The sequence below is a fragment of the Mustela putorius genome, unplaced genomic scaffold, assembly GCF_011764305.1.
Source record: "Mustela putorius furo isolate JIRA1106 unplaced genomic scaffold, ASM1176430v1.1 tig00000275_pilon_pilon_pilon, whole genome shotgun sequence".
In the NCBI taxonomy this organism is placed as follows: domain Eukaryota; kingdom Metazoa; phylum Chordata; class Mammalia; order Carnivora; family Mustelidae; genus Mustela; species Mustela putorius.
In genome coordinates, this window is record NW_025421341.1 from 23,096,565 (window position 1) to 23,107,881 (window position 11,317).

At 57.9% G+C, this 11,317-nt stretch overlaps 2 protein-coding genes across 4 annotated transcripts; one reads left to right on the top strand and one right to left on the bottom strand.

Moving 5' to 3' along the window:
- The first annotated feature begins 818 nt into the window (after positions 1-818).
- Positions 819-3,749, top strand: ZFAND2B (zinc finger AN1-type containing 2B). Of its 2 annotated transcripts, XM_045078763.1 has the most exons (10): positions 850-882; positions 1,000-1,079; positions 1,361-1,455; positions 1,695-1,826; positions 1,959-2,110; positions 2,369-2,464; positions 2,524-2,605; positions 2,697-2,764; positions 3,089-3,161; positions 3,359-3,749. In XM_045078763.1, exons 2-10 carry the CDS (start codon positions 1,025-1,027, stop codon positions 3,401-3,403), a joined length of 798 nt encoding a protein of 265 aa, XP_044934698.1. In that variant the 5' UTR covers positions 850-882; positions 1,000-1,024; the 3' UTR covers positions 3,404-3,749. The 2 variants fall into 2 exon arrangements, with proteins under 2 accessions (XP_004762865.1, XP_044934698.1); XM_004762808.3 differs by having other exon boundaries at positions 819-1,079; positions 2,545-2,605.
- A 131-nt stretch (positions 3,750-3,880) lies between these two features.
- Positions 3,881-11,268, bottom strand: ABCB6 (ATP binding cassette subfamily B member 6 (Langereis blood group)). 2 transcript variants are annotated; one of them, XM_004762810.3, is made up of 19 exons: positions 10,359-11,264; positions 9,907-10,044; positions 9,471-9,657; positions 9,172-9,273; positions 8,820-9,003; positions 8,087-8,208; positions 7,488-7,597; positions 7,085-7,150; positions 6,776-6,901; positions 6,564-6,640; positions 6,412-6,475; positions 6,213-6,298; positions 5,955-6,012; positions 5,641-5,745; positions 5,077-5,251; positions 4,818-4,930; positions 4,483-4,577; positions 4,340-4,408; positions 3,881-4,158 (listed from the first exon to the last, which is right to left on the bottom strand). In XM_004762810.3, exons 1-19 carry the CDS (start codon positions 10,905-10,907, stop codon positions 4,056-4,058), a joined length of 2,529 nt encoding a protein of 842 aa, XP_004762867.1. In that variant the 5' UTR covers positions 10,908-11,264; the 3' UTR covers positions 3,881-4,055. The 2 variants fall into 2 exon arrangements, 1 of the variants encoding a protein (XP_004762867.1); XR_006606366.1 differs by lacking the exon at positions 3,881-4,158 and having other exon boundaries at positions 4,363-4,408; positions 4,818-4,979; positions 10,359-11,268.
- Positions 11,269-11,317: the final 49 nt, after the last annotated feature.

The window sequence follows — 11,317 nt, forward strand, 5'->3', positions numbered from 1 at the left end:
ATATATTGCCCTGTGAGTCATGTCTTGGTATATATCATCCAGTTGCTTCTTCCTATGTTTTTATTAACAAGCTCCCAGGGGCCCCTCAGCCGCTGAGCTACTGAGTTCTCTCACCTGTGAGGACAGATGAGATGATGACATCCCGACCCAACTTACTTCATTCCCGTGTCAAAACAACTTTACTTCTAAAAACAATTTTCCGAAATTGTATCAAACCCACCTAACAAAACCACAGAATCCTAGGCACTGCGCTGGGCGTCAGGGACCTAGAACAAGATAGAGGTGGTCCCTCACTGCCCCGTACACTCACGAGCGCGTGTGTGAACCGCTTATTACAAGGCGATAAAGGGCGCCAGTACACCATCGGGGAGATCACACAGCAGGTGCTCCTAACTCGGACTGGGGAGGGTCAGCGAAGTCTTACAGAAAGGGCATCTGAGGTAAACCCGGAGGAAGGATCCGCAGGTCTGGGGAGAAATCTGCACTTCGAGGCAACATGGAAGTCGTCAGCTCGTGGGCAGTAAGAGCAAGCCGTCGCCGTGGACGAAAGGGCGAGAGTGGTAGCGTGAGGAGCCGGCGCGGGACCCGATTGTGCAAAGCCCCCAGCCCCCAACCCTCCCTCCCCAAGATACTAACTACCCAAGCCCTCGCCGGCGCTTTCGCCCGTCCGGGAGCTTAGTCGGCGCCCTCCAGCCCCGAGCCGCGCGCGACCACATCCTCGCCTCACCCGGCCGGGGAGGGCGGGACTCGGCTCTGCAGGGGCGGCTCCTCCCGCCACCCGGAGACTGCGCGGGACGTGCCCGCCCTGCGCGATGACGTCATCACGCCCTCGCGCGCCGGGGGAGGAGTGGGAGTCGCTGGCCGGGAAGGGCTGAGGCTCCGGTAGCCCCGGCAGGGAGGGGGAGAGGGAGGGGCGGGGCAGGAGCCCCCTGGAGTGCGGGATCGTGGTCCGGACCCGGAGCTAGAGACCCCTCCACACGCTCAGCGCCGCTTCTTCAGCCAGCAGGTCCCGGCCGGCTCGGCAATGGAGTTTCCGGACCTCGGGGCTCACTGTTCCGAGCCGAGCTGTCAGCGCTTGGGTGAGGGGCGGAGCGCGAGAGGGGCGGGGCCGGGCCGAGAGGGGCTTGGAGTTGCAGGTGGGGCAAAGGGTGGGCTCCGGGGCTGGCAGTGCCGGAGGAGGGCGGGGACCGAAGTTGGGGGGCGGTGGCCAAGGGGGCGTGGCTTAGGAGAGAGTGGCCTAGGACTGGGTGCAGTTGGTTGCAGACCGGGAGGCGTTTTTCTTTCCCCTGAGTGGAAGGCTGAGTGAGTGGGAACGACGCTGAGGTCCCGCTGGACCTGCAATCCGACCTGCTCCCTGCAGATTTTCTGCCGCTCAAGTGCGACGCCTGCTCCGGCATCTTCTGCGCAGACCATGTGGCCTACGCCCAGCATCACTGTGGATCTGCTTACCAAAAGGTGAGGGGGCGGTCTGAGGGTGGGAGGGGGCGGGTGGAGGATGCTTGCATATCTCCGGAGTCCCTCTGTCTCCCATTTCCTCTCCTTTATTGTTTTTCTGAGGCTCAGTGCTGGAAACATTGTTTCCTTGTGTGTTTATAGGGGGTATATCCAGGTTCTTTCGGGCAGACTGTTTCAGGACCAGAGATTTGGTTTGACTGGGAGCGGGCCACGGACTGATCCCTGCTCCTTAACTCTAGGATATCCAGGTACCTGTATGCCCACTCTGTAATGCGCCTGTGCCTGTGGCCAGAGGGGAGCCCCCTGACCGCGCTGTGGGGGAGCACATCGACCGAGACTGTCGCTCAGATCCAGCACAGCAAAAACGTAAGGTAAGCGTTGGAGGGGTTAGCCATGACTCAGCTGGGACTTTGGATGCTTGCCAACCGCAACAGCTCTTAACGATGGCATTGGAGAACGAGGTCAGAGTCTTAGCAGAGACAAACCCTCCCTCTCCACCTCAGATCTTCACCAATAAGTGCGAACGCTCTGGCTGCCGACAGCGAGAAATGATGAAACTGACCTGCGAGCGGTGTGGCCGAAATTTCTGCATCAAGCACCGTCACCCACTGGACCACGATTGCTCTGGGGACAGTCACCCCACCAGCCGGGCAGGGTAATTGCAACCAGGTCCAGTACTTGCCTTTAGGAATCATCCCATCCTTTTGGAACTGACTCAGCCTCTACCGTTACAAGTTGGGGAGCTTCAAACCTGTTGCCTTTGGCTAGAGGAGTCTTTTAGCTTCCTATTCAAATGCGTATTTTTCCAGGCTGTTTGGGGAGAATTTCCCTCCTGACCTCCTGGGTAAGGCCTGGGAGGAGCATGCAAGCTGACTGTTCTTGGAGGCATGTCAAGAGTGTCTCTTCCCTACAGACTTGCTGCCATCTCCAGAGCACAAGGTCTGGCTTCTTCTACAAACACCGTCCCCAGCCCAAGTCGGACATTGCCTTCATCTACCTCTCCCAGCAGGTAGGCACGCCTGCTTGGTTCTTCTCTCCCTTTTTTTCCCTTCTCATCTCTGATCTCAGCCTCTTGAATGTCTGCCGTAGAGCAACAACCCAGTCCCCATCCTGGACAGCCCCTCCAGTGATTGCCCTGCAGAATGGCTTGGTGAGTTGTGCGGAGCTTGAGTGGACCAAAGCAACCCCCACTACGGAGAATAAAGTCCAGGGCAACTGGTTGTCTTTCTGCTTTTTTGCAGAGTGAGGATGAGGCTCTGCAAAGAGCTCTGGAACTGTCCTTGGCAGAGACCAAACCCCAGGCCCCAAGGTGCCTCCTGTGGTGAAAGAGGGTGGGGTGTGGGCAAAGGCTCAGTTTGGAGGGATTATGGTGGGACTACTCCAACCCCACAGAGAGTAATAATTAAGAAGTTGGGCTCCAAATTCTGCTTTTTAACTCTACGACCTTTGGCAAGTTCTTGAACCCATAAAGGTTCTTGATTTTCTCTAAAATGGGACAGAACTGCTACCTACCTTGTAGGGTTGCGTGAAGACTGAGAATACTCAGAAGCACTCAGCATAGGGATGCTAGCAGATCAGATGCTCGTGTTTTAGATATTACTGTCCTCCAACTTGCGCTGTTGCTCCCTCCCAGTTCTCAGGAGGAAGAAGACTTAGCTTTAGCACAGGCCCTGTCGGCCAGCGAGGCAGAATACCAACGGCAGCAGGTATGAGGACTGGGGAGAGCTCAGGGCTGGCCGGGAGGGGAGTGGGGGGAGTGTGTGCTTTCTTCGAGTGGTAGAGAGTTTGGGAATGGTGGTTATCCTTTCGTTTTTGGTGTGACTCCAGCCCACACTAGGCTCTGAAGTGAGGACCGGCCCTCCTTTCCTTGACACCATGCCCTTTCTTCCCTTCCTTGCTCCAGGCCCAGAGCCGCAGCTTGAAGCCGTCCAACTGCAGCCTGTGCTAGGGCCCTGGGCTTGGGGAGGGAGGCTCAGCTGAGGAGGACTCTGGCCCCCACACCTCTAGGGTACACAGGGTGAGGAGGCTGGGAGCAGCCAGGAGTGAAGATGAGGACGCCACCTCCGGGGAGCGTCCAGAGGAGCAGCGTGTGGAGCCGAGACTGCAGAAGGCCCACTGGCCTCTCCAGCTGCCCAGGAGAGAGCAGCTAGAAATGTCCGGTGGGTGGGCCCTTGGCGAATGCTGGCCAGGCCCCGTACAGCCCCCTGCATTTTGTCATCCCCTTTACACTGAGGCTGCCCCCATGTATAGGGGGCCAGGAAGGGCCTGGAAGGAATAAAGGATCTTGGCAGTCACTAAGACCTCCAGGTGGCGTGTTTCTTTCTCTTGTCCAACCGAAACCAGAGGAGTCCCATCAAGAATGCTGCCCTGACCTAACGGTAGAGGCTCCCCAGAGTACCCCACACCAGAGTCACAATGATCCTAGTATGGTCCACACTTTTATTTCCCCAAAAAGTGCTTTTCTGAAAGGTTCTTTTCCTCTGCTATGGCTAGCACCATACCCCTTCACTGGGATGAAATGTGCCAGGAGAAGGGATACATCTTCTTCCTCTCTGAGTTCTCCTTTGGGAGGGATGTGGCCGCAGCTTTAGTCACTATCCTCACTCTGGGGGTCTGGTGTCCTCAGAAACTTCTTCTTGTCCACGCTGCTGCAGCTGCCACATGTCTGCATACATGCCGCCTCGGGACAATAGGGCCTCGTGCCTGAGGTGAGGAGGAAAGTGCAAGTCCCTATTACCCGCTTAACCCTAAGAGTCCTCACCTCCAGTCCACAGAGAGGAGAGGGATTGGCCCGAGAGATCCCTCTGAAACACTCCTGGGATTTCATCTTTTCCTCGGGCCCTGTTCAGAGGCCCTGCCTTGCTCGTCGTGCGGGCTCACTTACCGTCCTCGCTCCACAATGCAGCCATCCTTAAAGACGAGGATCTGGTCAGCGTCGACCACAGTTGAGAGCCTGAGGAATCAGAGTTGAGTTAGGCAGTACACAACACAGGTGGCCACCCGCCACCCACCACCCAGGTCCCGTACCTGTGCGCCACTACGATGGTGGTGCGATTGGCACAGACTTTGGCTAGAGAAGCTTGGATGGCTCTCTCGTTAGATGTGTCCAGTGCAGATGTTGCCTACAGAGAAGATCTGGGTGAACCTGGCCCTGCCTCCCAAAATCCCCATAGAAGGAGAATACAAGCTGTTACCTGAGGTCTTGGGAATCAATAAGGACCTTCTCTGCATTTGAGAACTGTAAGATGTCTCTATGAAGCAGGGATTCACGCTATCTATCCGTGATGGGACACTGCCCCATAGCAGCGGCCTGGGCCCAGGGCAGGAAGGAAGAAGGGGAGCAGGCAGCCTCGGGCCCTCACCTCATCCAGCAGAATGATGTCTGGAGCCTTGAGGATGGTGCGAGCAATGGCAATGCGCTGCTTCTCTCCCCCACTCAGCTTGAGTCCCCGCTCGCCCACCTGTGTCTCGTATCCTGTGAACATCGCCCACCTCCCTCAAGTCACACAGGCTACATTTGGTTTCTGTGACCAGATGAGCAGGAAGGGATGGAGCAGAGGTCAGAAGGAGGAGTAGGGCTGAATCAGGCAGGGGAGGGGCTCTCTCTGCAGGGCAGCTCACCTTCAGGGAAATTCAAGATGGCCTCATGGATGCCAGCAGCCTGAGCAGCCGCCATCACCTCCTCGTCCCCAGCAGTGATGCAGCCATAGCGGATGTTGTTGGCAATGGTGTCGTTGAAGAGGACGGTGTCCTGGGGCACGACTCCAATGTGAGACCGGAGGGAGATCTGGGTCACCTGGAGCCAAGAGACCAAATGCCCCAGGCTGTGAGACTGCCCCACACCTGCCCTCTGGCCTGGAGAGAGCGGGGCTACTAGTGGGGCAGGAGGGGAAGCACATGGGAGGGGGTACAGGAACCCTGTCACCACCGCCCCAGATCCTAGCTGCATGGGCCAATCCCTCAACCTCCCTGAGTCTGTTTCTCTGTCTGTGAAGAAACAAGACACTCTGTGTGCCCGGACTCCCTTATTTGGGGAGGTCACATGGCACGAGGAAGGCCAAGGGCTCCAGCTGCAGCTTTTTGCAGGGGTGACATCCTCTCTCTGGACAGTGGCCAGCACTCCCCAGAGTGCCCTTCTTTCACACACAGGCCCCTAAATCACAGTCTCCTCCCTGGGAACCCTACCTGGGAGATGTCCTGCCCATCAATTCGGATGCAGCCGGAGCTGATGTCGTAGAAGCGAAACAGCAGGCGCAACACCGTGCTCTTCCCGGCTCCCGACGGGCCCACCTGGCGCAGTGGAAACAGAGGGAAGACATGTTTAGGACTGCTGGCTCTTAAGGCTTACTGTCCAAGAAGCTGCCAGTGTCCATAAAGGCTGCTACGTTCGATCCTATGGCCTGCGTGACAGGATTCCACTGCCTGGATCACAAACTTCCAGAAGCACTGGGAGTGGGTTAACTCAAGGAGTCTGGGCCAATACCCGGGTCTTCTCTCACCAGGGCCAGTGTCTGTCCGGGCATGACAGTGAAGGACACATCCTGCAGGGTCTCTCGCCTGCAAGGAAAGGTGGGCATGGTCAGCAGGCCTGTGGCACTCCCAGTGACCCCTTCCACCGGCAGAGCAGAGCTACTCCTGGGCCCTGCCCCTCCCCAGCTCAGGCTCCCTTTCTAGGCAATGGTGGGTGAGAAGCTGGGTTGGCCACATGTAAACGGACGATGGGACAGGGGCCGGGAGATGGCAGAAGGCAGGCTCACCCACTGGAGTAGCTGAAGTGAACGTTCTCAAACTCAATCTGGCCCCTCTGGAAGCGCAGGGGCCCTGCTCCAGGCAGGTCCTTCACCTAGGAGAGTGCCGCCCGTGTGTGCTGCCACCACAGGTCTGGTATCCCCGAGACAGCGGGCCACCGCGCAGACCCCCACATCCTGCACGCCCCACTCCCTGCATTTCACTCACTTCTGCCTTCTCTTTCAGCAGGTCGAACATGTTCTCCATGTCGATGAAGTTCGTCTGGATCATCCTGCAAGAACAGCGCCAGCTGGGGCCCCTCCGAGGAGCGGGGGATATCAGTGAGCGCCCCAGACGGGGCAGGGTCGGAGGTCAGTTACCTGTAGTAGGTGCCAAACCAGTTGAGCGGCATGTACAGCTGGATGATGTAGGTGCCAAACAGCACGAAGTCCCCGACCTGCAGAGATCCGAGGGGAGTACGGGGTCACGGGACGCCTACGGGCTGTCATCCTGCCCGCTTCCCACCCGGGCACTGGGGGCCCAGACACAGGCCCTGGGCCTCTCTTCCCTGTCCCCAGCACAGTGGCCTCACCTGTAGCTTCTGCTCGCTGACAAAATATGCACAAAGCAGGGAGCCAGCGAGGAGCCCAAGCCCGATCACCAGGTTCTGGGTCTGATTCAGTAGAACCAGAGAAGCTGTTGACTTCCACTCCAGATCCTGGGGCGATGACATAGGGGTTCGGGGGAGGCGGAACGTCACATATGCACTCTCACCAAATCCAAACTGAGCCCAGGCAACTTTGACCTTATTTTCTCAGCCCAAAGCTATCCTCCTCTTGGCCCTGGCAATTCTGCGTGGCTGGGCCGCTGCTCTCAGCAGGTGTCCAGCGGGCATCCTCACCTGGTACTTGAGGATGGCCTCTCGATAGCGGTCCACTTCGTAACCCTCCGCGTTGTAATACTTCACCTGACGAAGTCAAGCCACTCTTGTGAGACACGGCTGCTGCCTGAACACGGCCTGCAGCCTGGATCGTTTCTTGCACATTCCCACTGCCTCCTACCTCGTTTTATTTTTTTTTTAACTTTTACTTGTATTTAAGTACTCTCTACACCCAACGTGGGGGTCAAACTCACAACCCCGAGACTGAGTCGCATGCTCTTCGGACTGAGCCAGCTGGGTGTCTGTCTGTCCTCATTTGAAACATCACTCCCTCCCCACTGCACTCCCCGACCCCAGGTCCCCTGGCAGCCCCGCTGGCGCACACCTCCATGCCTCACACTAATACCACCAAGGCCTTCATTACCGTCTCAAAGTTTAGCAAAGAATCCACAGCTCGGGCCCGCGTAGCGTTCTCCTGTGTGTTCATGGCACGTCGAAACTTCGTTCTCCACTCGGTGACCACGATGGTCACAACTGCAGAGTGACAAGAGGGGGAGGAAGGGGAAGAAGAGAGCGTGGCATCACTCCCGACAACAGAGACCACAGGGGGATGTCTGCCACCTGCCATATACACGCGAACGGTGACTAGGGACCCAGGTACCAAAGGGAGCCCTAGGTCCCCAAGGAAAGGGGCTGTGCCCAAGACACCCATGCAACCTGTACAAGGCCTTGTGTGTGAAAATGCTGTTGGGGACTGGCTGCATCTGGTTACACGGATGAGGTTTCTCCGTGACGTGAACTCACAAGGTGACCAGGATGCCCTTCCCCAGCCCTCTGTCCAGGCCGAGCTATGGCTCTCCTGGCCGAGAAGGCCAGTCCGTCGCGCTAGGGAGCAGCCGGAGTTGATTCGAGTCCCCTCATCTACAGCCTCCCCTCACTGGGCCAGCTGAGTAGGGGCAGGACTCACACCCAAGGAAGTCCCCGGAGCATTTCGGGGAGACATTTCTCCCAGGCAGCACTCACTGAGATAAAGACTCATGCAGAGGAACACAATGAGGCCAAACCAGGCGTTGAAGAACATGCTGAAGTAGATGATGCCGATGGTGATGTCAGCCAGTGTGGGGAGGATGTTGAACACCAGGTAGCTAAGGAGACAAGTCAGACAACAAAGGAAAGTTTAGGGGCTGGGAGCCAGCCGCTCTGCCCCCCGGAGTTTCCTTGTGGTTTTGTTTCTCAGTGACAGAGTAGAAGCAAGCTGAATTGCCCCTCAGCCAGTGGATGGCTAAATAAACAGGTAGCAGGCCCCAAGGACAGGATGCGCCAGGTCAGTTATGAACGAGGAGGCTCTTCATGCAGGACAGGAATAGATATCCTGCCATCCTGCCGTTTTGCTGATAAGGCAATTCTGAGAATGACACCTATGTCGTGATCCCATGCATTTTGGGAAAACCCTCCCCAGCACCCTGTTAGGGCCGTGAGGCTGTGCACATACGTATGTCAACGTTATCAAAAGCAGAACCCAACATCCTAGATGGGGTGGGAACCTCTGGAAGAGCGAGCAGAATTTATAAGATACTTGCTCCGTTTAGTTGTGTTACTTTGATAACATACCTATGTTTGTCTTAAAGTTAAAAAAAAAAAAAGGATAAAGCAGGACGGAGAGGCAGGTGAAGCTGGGTGCTTTCTCCAGCCAGCCCCCTTCATGCCTGCTCCTCCAGCCCCGCCGCCCCTTACTCCGTTTCCGCCCTCCTGACACCTGAGCAGCCCCGTGACGCTGGATGTGCCCCGGTCCACAATCCGCAGCACCTCCCCGGTGCGGCGCCCCAGGTGCCAGCGCAGGGACAGCTCGTGCAGGTGGGAGAAGAGGCGCAGCTCCACCTGCCGTGACGTGAACTGCTGCACCCGAATCCACAGGAACGTGCGCAGGTTGCTCACGAAGCCTAGGGGGAGCCGGGGGAGGCCTCGGTAGAGCTGGGGGGCCAAACACCATCAGCCCGGTACCCCAGATGAAAGGTCCGAGACCACCAAAAGGCCAGGGGAGGGGTGCTTAGGGGAGGAAGAGGGGGAGAGGCCAGTGCCAACCAGGATGACAGCAGGGTCCCTTGTACCTGTACTGCCTGTGCCACCCCCCTGGAGGAACTTGAGGATGACATAAACGGTAACGGTCCAGGCCAGGGAGCTCCAAGGGGCCTTCTCAGTCAGCAAGTTCACTACGGAGACAGTAAGTCAGAGCTCAATTCCAGCCCTGAGGACTCTGTTCAGGAGAAACTGTTCCAGGCACCAGCCACAGCCCCTTTCTCATCCTCCCACTCCTAGCACTGCCCCACCTCCGTAGGTTAGGGCCTGCACCTTGCACGTGGCCCATGAAGGACCAGAAAATTGAGCTGGCACTTCTTCGTCCCCTCACCTATGTCCCTATAGAAGATGGGGACCAACACGTTCAGTCCCCGTTCCAAGCCCATGAGCCCCAGGCAGATGAGCACAATGAACTGCAGAACTGGGCTCCCTTGAGGCCACAGGTAGCCACTCAGTAGGCGGAGCTTCCTGCCCAGGTCTTGCCATGTAGATCGTGGTGGTGCCTCTGTTGACTGAACCTAGGATAGTGAAACACGTAGGGGCGGGGAGCTCAGAAGTCAAAAAGAAGTGCCCTAGGCGAACCCCTCTGGGGAAAAGGTATGGGATTACAGCTCCCAGCTATCTCAGACCCACAAGTGATCCCCAATGAGGTCAGAAAGGCTCACAGGGCACAAACTGAGATTTGGGAAAGAAATATCATGGTGGGAAACAATGAGGACAGGCAATGAAAGTAAGACAGACCCTAAGATTCAGAAATTCATGTATACCTCGCTCCTCTCTACATCTTGATCATCTTCATTAATTTTCAAGGCATAGGACTGGGGACGAAGTCCAGGGGCCCAGAGTCCCAAGATAAAAAGCCCTCCAGAGACCACATACCGCAGCACCCACAGGCTAAACTGAACCTAGAATAAAAACGTATCCGGAGAGCATCAAAGAAGGCCAAAAATGCCTTTGTTACCACTTATAACAGGGCTGGGTACTGGAACAGGGCACATACCCAAGTCAGGGACCCAGCATCAGGGAAGCTTTAAAAACATCTACAGTGACTCAGCACAGACACACCCCACCAGCTGGCTATCAGCAGCCAGGCCAGGAGGCCTCCCCCTTTTCCCTTTCTTAGGTGCATCCCAAAGTGTGGAACACTGTGCCCAGGCATATCATCCTTCTTCCCAGCCCTTGCCACTCATGATTCTCCTCTCCCCAAGAGGTCCCTTACCTGCTGGCCCAAGTCTGCCCGTGCCCACCACCACAGTGGGCTGTTCCATGACACAAGGGCCAAGTTCTCAGCTGTAAATGCCACAGTCCAGAGGAGCAGGAGACCCAAGCTGTGCCTGAACTCGATCCAGATGCCCATAGCTAGCTTCTGCCACGCCTGGTTACGTTCCACCACAAGCAGCCCCAGGCCACAGGCGCTGGCCAGAGTCCCCAGTATGGAAGCCAGCAGTAGGTAGCCTGGCAGCGGGGCGCCCCCGGCAGTGCCCACCCGTCCAACCAGGCTGGCTAGCGGCAGGGCCACCTTTAGTGTGGCCAGAAGCAGCTGCAGTACGTAGGGAGCAACAAGAGGCCCGGAGCTCCAGGACACCTCGCGGGCGCCAGCAGGCCGCTCTCGGCTCTTGCAAGGCAGGGCTAGCACCAAGGCCAGAGCCCCCAGGGCCATCAGTATCGAGGGCGTAAGAGTGAAGAAGAAGCAAGGACTCAGGCCACCCTGCACCCAGGCCGGCCCCAAAGGCCCCTCGGCCTCGCAGTAGTTGCCCACGATCACCATGGCGATGCGTGGCCGCCGGCCGAGGCTGTGGGGACTGCGGGGACTGCGGGGAGTGCAGGAAGGGCAAACGGGACCAGCTGCTCGGGGCGGAGCGCGGACGCTGGGGTGTTTCGGGTCATGGAGCCGAGGGGCGCCAAGCCGCGGGGGTCTCAGGCAGGGACACACGTGGGCCCCGCCACACTACGCACTCTTCGCGCACGCGCCGCCGCCACGCACTCACGCAGGGCACGCACGCCGTCTTCGCCCGTCAGTCCGCCCCTCGCTCGCAGCCCGGGAACCTCTTGCTGAGTCCGGGCGGGGAGGAATGCGGGGAGGAATGCTGGGCTTCAGCCGCGAGCGGCTCCCTCGCGCAGCCGCCCGGCCCACCAGGGCGGCTCCACGCCTCACGTAGGGCCCCCATTGGTCAACCT

Excerpts from the sequence above, each read along its gene's own strand:
- ZFAND2B (XM_045078763.1), top strand. The coding sequence starts at position 1,025 with ATGGAGTTTCCGGACCTCGGGGCTCACTGTTCCGAGCCGAGCTGTCAG. Across the intron at positions 1,827-1,958 it reads CAGCACAGCAAAAACGTAAG|ATCTTCACCAATAAGTGCGA; the intron begins GTAAGCGTTGGA and ends TCTCCACCTCAG. Across the intron at positions 2,111-2,368 it reads CACCCCACCAGCCGGGCAGG|ACTTGCTGCCATCTCCAGAG; the intron begins GTAATTGCAACC and ends TCTTCCCTACAG.
- ABCB6 (XM_004762810.3), bottom strand. The coding sequence starts at position 10,907 with ATGGTGATCGTGGGCAACTACTGCGAGGCCGAGGGGCCTTTGGGGCCG. Across the intron at positions 7,151-7,487 it reads CTTTGCTAAACTTTGAGACG|GTGAAGTATTACAACGCGGA; the intron begins GTAATGAAGGCC and ends TGACTTCGTCAG. Across the intron at positions 4,159-4,339 it reads TGCATTGTGGAGCGAGGACG|GCACGAGGCCCTATTGTCCC; the intron begins GTAAGTGAGCCC and ends TCCTCACCTCAG.